Source organism: Nicotiana attenuata, unplaced genomic scaffold (genome assembly GCF_001879085.1).
Source record: "Nicotiana attenuata strain UT unplaced genomic scaffold, NIATTr2, whole genome shotgun sequence".
NCBI lineage: Eukaryota > Viridiplantae > Streptophyta > Magnoliopsida > Solanales > Solanaceae > Nicotiana > Nicotiana attenuata.
Window position 1 is genome coordinate 1147817 of NW_017670290.1, and position 10825 is coordinate 1158641.

The 10825-nt window shown below is 39.4% G+C and overlaps 1 protein-coding gene across 1 annotated transcript; it reads left to right on the top strand.

The window, feature by feature from the left end:
* Nucleotides 1-9412: 9412 nt before the first annotated feature.
* On the top strand, nucleotides 9413-10024 carry LOC109237317. Its single transcript, XM_019403611.1, has 2 exons — nucleotides 9413-9422; nucleotides 9576-10024. The coding sequence occupies exons 1-2, from the start codon at nucleotides 9413-9415 to the stop codon at nucleotides 10022-10024; spliced, it is 459 nt and encodes a 152-aa protein (XP_019259156.1).
* The last annotated feature ends 801 nt before the right edge of the window (nucleotides 10025-10825 follow it).

Below are 10825 nucleotides of genomic sequence, written 5' to 3' on the forward strand. Positions count from 1 at the left end.
GATGAAGGACGTTTTTTCCTGGTCGCCTGGGTCCATTCGAATTTGTTGTACCCAAAATAGGCGTCGAGAAAACTGAGGATCTCGTGGCCGGCCGTCACATCGATCATGTGATCGATGTTGGGCAAAGGGAAAGAGTCCTTGGGGCATGACTTATTCAAATCTTTATAGTATACACACATTCTTAATTTATTCCCTTTTTTAGGGACTACCACTACGTTAGCTAACCAATCCGGGTATTTAACCTCCCGAATCAACCCTATTTTAAGGAGTTTAGATACCTCGTCTTTGATGAATGCATGTTTGACTTCGGACTGAGGTCACCTTTTCTGTTTGACTAGATGAAACTTCGGGTCCAGGCTTAGCTTGTGAGTGGTTATTTCCGGAGGTATTCCTGTCATATCAAGGTGGGACCAAGCGAAACAATCTATGTTAGCTATAAAAAAATTGAATGAGTTTTTCCTGGGGCTGGGGACTTAACCCTGTGCCCAGGTATACCCTTTGATCTGGAAAATGCTCGATCATTACGACTTGCTCCAGTTCCTCGACCGTTGACTTGGTGGCGCCGAAATCATCAAGGATTATGAAGGACTTGGGGACCCCGTAGTCGTCGTCTTCGTCAGTCCCCTGCTTCTCCGTTTGGGTCAGGGCCGGTGTTGGTAATTGCTATTTGTTTTCTTCCTTGGCGACCGAACCCGGGCTTTTTGTCATTGTAAGTGCAGATATTGGGATCACCTCTTCGACCGCGAACATTTCCTTTGCAGCTGGTTGTTCTCCGTAGATTGTCTTAATCCATCCAAGCGTTGGGAATTTTAACACTTGGTACAGAGTTGATGGTACTGCCCTCATGTTGTGGATCCATGGCCTCCTGAATTGAGCGTTATACCTCATATCGTCTTTGACTACATAGAACTTTGCTTCCTGGATGGTCTCGGCGGTGTTCACCGGTAATGTTATCCCCCCTTTGGTGGTTTCACATGCCATGTTGAATCCGTTTAGAACTCGGACTGCAGGCACGATTTGATATTGTAGACCAAGCTGTTCCACGACCCTCGATCTGATGATGTTGGCCGAGCTACCTGGATCAATTAACACACGTTTAACTTGAGATTTATTTATGAGTACAGATATTACCAGAGCATCGTTGTGGGGCTGCACGATCCCTTCTGTGTTTTCGTCATTGAAATACAATGTTCCTTCAGGCACATAATCCCGAGTCCATTTTTCCCTTGTGATGGATACTTTGGTGCGCTTTAACTTCGGCCCCTAGGGAATGTCGACCCCATCGATGATCATGTTAATGACGTGCTGAGGTTCTTCATGCTTGATTTTTTATTAGCATCTCTATTCCTAAAATAATTCTTGGCTCAATCGCTCACGAATTCTCAGAGATGCTCGTCACTAAATAGCCGGGCTACTTCCTCTCTTAATTAGAGGCAATCATCTGTTCTGTGGCCGTGAGTGCCATGATATTTGCACATTAGATTAGGATTCCTTTGGGCTGGATCGGATTGTAGAGGACGAGGCCATTTGGTGTCTTTGATGCATCCGTTGGCATATACGATGGCAGTGGCGGCAACGTTAAAGTTGTATTCTGAAAGACTTGGTGCTTCCTTGGGCCTGATGGGCCTGTCAAAACTGTTTTTGCTCATGAGTCCCCTGTTGTTATGACCTCGATCACTCCTCGTTTCATTCCTTAAGGGTTTTTGACCAGATCCGTTACCTCTTAGGTCTCCGTTGTATGGTTGATAACGATCCCTGCTCGATCTTGGTTCACGATTGATGTCTCTCTTGAGTCTATCAATGAATCGGACTGGATAAACGGATCCGGAAGGGGCCCCAAGTTGATCATCTTCAACCCTAATTCTTGATTGATACCGGTTATGTTCGTTGGCCGAAGTAACAACTGGATATTCTACTAGATTTTGTTTCAATTGCTGTGAAGACAACGAGCTTCGAACATTGAGTCCCTTGGTAAAGGCTTGAATAGACCAATCGTCAGCGACCGAAGGCAGGTCCATTCATTCCATTTGAAACCGGGACACGAATTCTCTAAGCATCTCATTGTCCCTTTGTTTTACTTTGAAAAGGTCTGACTTCCTGGTCTCGACCTTGATAGCCCTGGTGTGTGCTTTCACGAAGGAATCTACAAGCATAGCAATGATTCAATAGAATTAGGAGGTAGGTTGTGATACCATATCATAGCTCCCTTTGACAGAGTTTCCCCGAACATTTTCATCAGGACAGACTCGATCTCGTCATCTTCCAAGTCATTCCTTTTGATGGCGCATGTGTAGGAGGTCACATGCTCATTTGGGTATGTCGTTCCGTTGAACTTAGGAATCTAGAGCATGCGGAACTTCTTAGGGATAGGCTTCGGAGCTGCGCTCGGAGGGAAAGGTTTTTGAACAAACTTCTTGGAATCCACGCCTTTTAATATCGGCGGTGCTCCTGGTATTTGATCGACCCTGGAATTGTAGGTTTCTACTTTTTTTTTCATTGGCTTCGATTTTCTTCTCTCCCGATTCTATCCATTTTGTCGGCTCCTCGAGCATTTTTATGATCTCGGGGTTGGTCCCCGATTCACTTTCATTTGGTCTCTCCATGATCGGTTCATTTCTGCGAGTGACTTCCCGGGACGGCTCTGGCTCAATCGTGCTCGGGGCGCGGCTTTGATTATGGAGCTGGGCTATTGCTGCCTGTTGTTGATACCCAATTTTTCCCTATAAAATTTTTGAAGTGCATATATACCTTTAAAACTATGCGTTAGCATCAATGGGTAGTTTTCCATAATGTTTACATTTTTTAAATTAATTTATCTCAATATTTTCTTCATATAAAATTACAAAATTGCATTACAGATGATTTTAAAATATTTCTTAATTTAATATTACCATTTATGATCTTATTCAGTTCCAATTATTTCATAAATAGTCAAATTGACATCTTTTGGCTGTAATTGCAATAACTCTGCAATTATAGCCCATGCATACATTTTTGCATCATCTTTACAAGAAATTAGTCCATTGTATTTTTAAAATACTAAATAATTATTTGTAAAACATTTCCATGCATAAAAATTAGTTTTGGTAATTAGTTAATTATTTTACAAATTAATTTTATTCAACTACTTTGGGTATTTAATAAACAACCACTTTTTATTTCAATTCAAGCCTAAAACTAACCAGCCCAATACACCTTATAAAATTGGCCCAAACCTTAGGCCCAATTCCCTACCTGCCCGACCCAAACCCCTTGGCCAATCCTGGCCGTTGATCATTTTTGATCAACGGTCCAAGACTCCCATACCATAATTAAACCAAAAGACCCCCCTAACCCTAATCATTTCCCATCATACCCCGCCATCACCTGATCCCTCCTCTCTCAAACGCTCTCTACCTAAACCCTAATCTGCAAGCGCCGTCACCGGCTTAGCCCTCCGATCTATGATGTTTCTCTGTCGTCTCAGGCCTATATTGGCCTCCTATTTACTGTGGTTCATCAGTTCTTGGATCCTTGAGAAGATCTCAAGGGACCTAGTCGGTCTGGTTTACACCTTTGTCCCTTTCTTGTCTGTTTCAGGCCATTTGGCTTGACCTTGAGTAAGATCTTTCTCATTTTTTTCATGGATTCCTAAGTCTATGCTCGTCTCTATTGCCTTTCTGAAAACCCTAATTTTTATCCTTTGACCTTCTCAGATCTGTCCAGATCTGAGATGAATCGAACCTATTTCACATGTTTTTCACGAAAGTCTTATGGTTTTTCAATTGATTCTCCATTTTTCCTCAAAATAGGGTTTACTGAACTCACCTTCTCAAAGCTTTTTTGACTTTCGAGTGTTTAATCATTGTTCTTAAGTGTTACTGATTGATTCATGTTAAGGTTGTTTGGACCCTAGTTGATTTACGCTAAAGCCCTAAGTTTCTTATAGTCTGCTTTGACTCTGAGCCTATCCGTGTTACTTGTTACATTGTTTTGTCTAATGTCTTCACCTTAGTTCATCTCTAGGGGGTTTCCGGTTCAACTTCTCGACTGATTTATGTGTGTTTACGAAGTTGTATTTAGCCTATTTGTTTATTTGTGGAAACCTATATTTTTCTCCCTTGAAATCAGTACTATTTCGAATTTCTGATTTACTGATTTGCTCTGTCAAACTTATGTGCTGATTCTTGATTATTTCCCTTATTTACGACCTTAATTAGTTTTCTTACCTTATTTGATTAGCTGTGATACCTACTGATTCTTCAAGATTGCTTCCTTAACTGAACTCCTATCTATTTACCCTTAATTGCTCACTTGATTTTCTTTCCTTAAATGTATCCTGCCCTTTACCGTTGGATAATTATCCTTAATTAAGGGAAAACTACACTAATTTATGTGTAATTGATTTTGTGGCTTCCTTAATTGCTGAATGATTGATCTCCTTTACCTTATTCTGTTTTGCTCCTAACCACTATATATACTCTCATCTATTCTCACTTCTGACACACGAACACTAGTTCAGAAAACTCTCTTACACTCTAAAAGATATCTGTTCTTCTCTATTACTTGTGGTATTCACTAGTCTAGCTGGCTGCAAGCCAAAGCTAGATATTGCTCAACATTTTCTTCGCATTCTAAGTTTTCTCTTCTTAACTGGTATGTCTCTGATTATTTTATAAAGCTAAACCCTATGTGCTTCATTACTGTCTTAAGTTCATCAATTATAAGTCCCATTCTTGTTTCTGTTCACTGTCTTGATTAACACTGTCCTGTTCAATTTGTGATTAGCATGTCTAACTATACTAGCCTACCCACTGCTTTATCTAGCATGCCTACATTCTGTCTTGTTCAAATGTATGATCTGATGCTTTCCTGTTTGCAATTCATATGCGATCCCTTAACTATGTGATCATGCCATGACCCTACTTGTGTGTCTGATTCTGTCTCCCACATCTTTGCTCCATGTTTAGTTGCCTGCTATCCTGGCTAATTTAGTAAAATTATGAAGATCCTAAGTGTTCTCTGTTGTTTACATGCCTCCCTGTCCTATTCATGTACCTTCAATAGGATTCCTATATGTTCCCAATCCCCTTTCACCCCTGCGTGCAAACCTGCCTGCTATAGTACTTGTGAATTTGAACCTTCTATGACTGACTGGCTGTCTACTTAATTTGCTCTGTTCTGAATTGTTTTCAAAATGATGTCAGTATTTTTTTAAAAAAACTGGCTTTCATTACTAGTATTTTCTCAAACTGGTCTATTCTAGAAAACCTTTTTCACCCCTAAGTTGTTTTCACTAAGTCTTTCAAACTATATCAAGCACTCTCACTTACTCTTAGGTTATTAAGTTTTGCCCCTCTGGTATGTGTACTGCTTAGAGATCCTTGAGATTTCTCTGAACTCTGGCATATCAGGGCTGGCTCTTCCACACTGCACATAATCAGTCTTTATTTGAGAAAAGTCTGGGTGTGAGCACTGCCCGGGATCCTTGAGGTCCTTAGGGAACTCTAACACACCTGGACGCAAATGTGGCAATGAATCTTTGGCATTTGAGACTACTGAAGGCCTGGTACCCCAGGTTTGGTTTGGGCCTGCATCAGGCTCCCTATAGTTTAATTTATACTTATGTAATTTATTCAATTCTGGTCTGTAATAATTATTTGTAAATAGATATTGGGGTAACTAGTGAAATGGGAGGGTAGTTGTATGATACTGTGGGTAAAACTCGGTAGGAAACATGCTATAGGCTTTATATTATGCAAATCTGCATTAGAATCCATGTTCTAGGATTACTGTGTGTATTTGCATTCGAACCATGTTGAACTTGTGCATTAGATATCCTGTTTTTAGGGCCTTCACGTTTACTGCTTCAGCATGTTGCATGCTCAATTCCTAAGTACTGTCACATAGACATCCTGCTATCTAATAATCTTAATAAAACTGTCATTTCTTATATGCATTAGATACCATGTTCTTAGGAACTCTGTTTGCATCTGTTTGAACCACGTCTATTCCGATTAAATCAGTAGCTGTCCATGAAAAGGTTTAAAATAAGCTCACGTATTGGTATCAAATTGCCTGTTATAACCTGTATCACTTAGATCAGCATGCTCATAGGTTGAACAATCTCCAACTATTCAAACAGTTCCTCTAATTGTGATCACGTATAGTCCTCACGCCTAGGCAAGCCTTAGGTGGTCAATGTCCTTATAAAACTAGAAACTGCGTTTCAATTGTGTATAAACTGCGTAAATCTCACAGGTTTAAAACCAGTAAGCAAACCGACTTGGATCCTGCCATTGAGTTTTGAAATATCGTTGCAAGATCTGTGTATTAACGTTCACCTAGATATCCTGTCCTAGGATTCTTTCTAGAAAGTACCTGAATCTGTGTTTTAGATGTGCTGTTTATTTGCCTGTATACATGCGGAGGTAAACATGAGCCTTTTAATTGCTTTTTCCCTATTTGCTTGTCCTACGTGTTATTTGTTTGTCGCCTAGATTTTTGCCTTTTAAATACCTTAGGTTTGTCTAGAACCGCCCAGATTTAGAGGTCCTAAGCTCCTCCGGGACTATAAGGAAGGGATGGGTTGCAGCACGCTTAGAGGTCGTTAATCAAACTCGCTTATATAATCATTAAAGGGGAGGGGGGGGGGGTAATGGGTAGTAAAGGGATATGATGACCTGCCCGCAATTGTCACGTGTAGCCCCTCTAGTTGAGGAGGATTACCGGGCATTGCACAGATTGATCCTGTAGGCTAATTAACTTAGGACTCCCCTTTCCCAATTCCTATATGTGTTTAAATTATCTAAACTTCCCTTTTCTTTACACATATGTGTTTCCAAACCTCTTTACTTTCATTATCCGAACTTCCTTGTTCATATATGCATTTAGATAGGGGAAACTACTTTATTTGCAAATATGTGCCAAGACTGTTTACTTGTTTAAAGACTAATTCACATAGTTTAAGTTCGGCCGGGACCCACCATTGTGGACCGCGTGGGGTGCCTAACACCTTCTCCTCAAGGTTATTTCGAGCCCTTACCCTAATCTCTGGTAATGCAAACTAGTTACATGAGTTAATCGCTCTAGGTGCCCTAACGCACCATAATCCGTTAGGTGGCGACTCTTCAAAACCCAATTCCCAAAAGAAAATGAGTTATTCTCCCATGAACGTCGAAACCCGGACTTTTCCGCGAGGGGAAAAAGGGAGCGCGATACCTGTTGGGCCTGTAACATTTCGAAGATCACCCACAAGGTGATCCCATCATCTTAGCCGCCGTGCGTATTTTGTGCAACCGATCAGACTTCTCTACGGATGCTGTTCTTAGGATTGGTGTGCAAATTTGCATTGACGGCCACATGCGAGCTAGCGTCGATCGGGTCTTCAACTAGAACTCCGTTGTGGTCGAGGGGGGGCACCTAGTTACCGGGTGTTGCATTGTTATTCTCGCCATGGTGGCCGGATTCAGCATCCACGTTTAAAGGGCAGCCTGAGAGTTCGACATTTTAAATTTTAACCTGAAATCAAAGATACTCCAAAGAACAAGTGTCAAATAGTGTGTGTTATAAAGGTTTGTATCAAATAACCACTTTTATCCTTAGCCCCACGGTGAGCGCCAAATTGTTTACCCTCAAAATCGGATAACAATTGAATTTGTAAGTGGCTTTAAGGATACGTGGATTAATTTATCACAAAGCTATAAATTGGATTAGATTGAACGAGTAAAGATAAAATTAAATTCAAACCACACGAATATGACGATTTCAGCCTTGGAGAAGTGTTCACCCTCGACCCAGGCTCACTATAGCTATAGCTAGCATTGATGAACGAATGGAAATTGTTAAATAATAGAGAAAATGATAATATTGCTTTTGAATGCGTGATACAATGTGTTTCATGAATTATCAGACCCCCTTATATAGTAGGGGAGTATTACCCTAGGTACAACTCTATAAAAGGTAAAAAAATCTTCTAATTAACTGATTGCCGACTCCCTATCGATACGTGCTGAGATCCCCGCCGTGATATCCGGCTGTTCACGGATATTTTGGCTTTCTGTTGGCTATGTTTGATTGTACGATAATGTTCCTCGAAGTCGTTCGAGATCAAGACCAACCCGGAACTCTGACCCCGATATTCTCTGGGGCAGGCGTCATGCCCCTGGATTCCGACTCGACGAGACTTTCTCCTCGATGTCGGCCCCTTGTCATCATGTCTCGAGCCTGGCTTATCTTATCGGAGGCCGGGTACACCATGAGCTCGATTTTACCCATATACAATAAGAACACCTAACTGTTTTTCGTTTCTGGACAATGGAATTGATATTCTGTGAGTTAGAAGTTATCCAAAGAGTCGGTAGCTTTTATTTGCAATGCCTGTTTTCTGATATAGATGTATCTCTTGTCATTCTTTATAATAATTTATCTACTGTGGGGATCCGCATATAATTGATGGGTTTTTAGGCTCTTAAATAGAGAAGTATATCACTGTTAGCTTGTCTCACTAATTTATATCTAATTAGGTAAGTTCTTAAAGAATCTGCAACTCCTAATAGGTCCTTGTTGAAATAGGCAAGAATGAATAATTTATTAATCTTGAGTTATAGGAGTGTTGTGTTATGAGATGACTTCGAACCTTTCTTTAAAGGTTGTTGCTTCCTTGGACTTTTGATACTTGATCTGATATAAGTAATTTTTCGGATATGCTCTTTAAGGGAATGAGATGCGAGTCCCGAAATTTTTTGCACTAGTTGTCTCTCAGTCCAATTAATTTTATATAGCAAGAACTTACTATACAATGAAGTTTGGCCTATTGAATTTATACTTTATTCGCCAAGGCTATTTGTTGACTTTAATCGGTCTTCCTAGTATTATAAAGCATCACCCAATTTTCATTGATGCATTTGTATCGACCTTGTATTTTGGTAGCGGTTTTGCGGATTCAAATAATGGTTTAATATTCGTTTAAATCTTGAAGAAGTCACCGTGAATTTTTGCTTCTATTTGTTTATTTTATGTTTTGTGCTAATAAATAATTTGCTACTATATGAAGATATTCTTATAATAGTATAAGAATTATCAATTTGGTCCTCTATATCCATTATTATGCTTAAAAATGTGTATTCCCAGTTTTGACTCTAATCAACATACGGTGAAGTCGATTATTGGACATATTATACTAAGATGTCCTTTTGAGTTTTCTGTTATGTGATGTACTTAGGAGTAGCCACTGACTGCATCTTGAGTACTTTATATAAAAGAAATTAAGTTATTTAATCACATAAAGTTTAGTGATTAAAATTAAAATTATAATGACATCTATTTAGTCCGATTATCTCATTAGATTAGTAACCCGTCCCTACAGGGAGGTAACTATTTTAGTGAGATTAATTAAAATGAGATAGTAAACCTTTCAGTTTAAAATTATTCTATGCCCACAGGTACGTAATAATATATGTTATTTTGGTTTATTAGTCTAATATAGTAAGGTAAATTTTATGCATGAGTTGCAACCTCTGCCCCCAGGAGGGTTTAGAATTTACTTAGACTCGGTATTTTACGCGATTCACCTTTTGATGGATTGTGCTTTATAGCTTATGTATGTGTATCCTTGCTTTCTGCCTTTACAACTTTTCCTACCGCTTATTTTAATGAGAATGCTCGAATTCCAATGCTTTCCGGTGACAATTATGCTGAATGGAAGGAGAAAGTCCTTCTTACTTTAGGGTTCTCGGATCTGGACCTGGCACTCCGTGTGGAAGAACCACCTATTCCCACGGAATCAAGTATGCCAGTGGCTAAGGCTAATTATGAGCAGTGGGAGCGATTTAATCGCTTAAGTTTAATGCTCATAAAAGCCCACATAAGACAAAGCATTAGGGGTTCTATCCCTAATAGTGATAAGGTCATAGCTTACATGAAGGCAATTGATGAAAAATTCGTAAGCTCTGACAAGGCATTGGCCAACACCCTTATGAAGATGCTCTCAAGTATGACTTTCGACAGAAGTCGTACAGTGCGTAAGCACATTATGGAGATGTGAGACATTGCTGCTAAACTCAAGTCCCTTCAAGTCCGTTGAGGTTGATATGTATGAACCATTTCTTGTGCATTTCATTCTCAACTCACTTCTTGTGGAATATGGTCCATTCAAGATTTCTTACTACACGCATAAAGATAAATGGTCAATCAATAAACTCTTGACCATGCGTGTTCAAGAAGAAGAGAGGTTGAAGCATGAGATACCTAAAAGTGTTAATATGGTGACTCATGGTAAGAGAAATGCAAAGAAGGGCAAAAGTATTCTCATGAAGAAAAACATATTTGATAAAGATGCTTGCCGTTTCTGTAAGAAGAAGGAACACTGGAAGAAGGATTGCCTAAAATACAAGAAATGGCTTGAGAAGAAAGGTAATTTTACCTTTGTATGTTATGAATCTAATTTTTGTTGAAGTTTTTGATAATACATGATGGATTGATTCTGGTGCTACAATTCACATTGCCAAAATTATGCAGGGCTTTCTAACTCAGAGGAAGCCGATAGGAAGTGAACAATACGTCTATTCTGGCAATAGGACGCGTTCACGTGTGGAAGGCGTGGGGACTTATAGGCTCATTTTGAAAGATGGTTTTCACTTAGATTTAGAAAATACCTTTAATGTTCCAGACTATTCTAGAAATTTAATTTCTCTTTTAAGACTATCTATTAGTGGATATGATTTGAAATGTCATTTTCCTTTTGTGAAACTTTTGAAAGATAATAAAGTTATTGATTTTAGAAATTTGAATGAAAATTTATATAAACTTGAGATAGACCCCACATTTGAATGCAATATTTGAACCT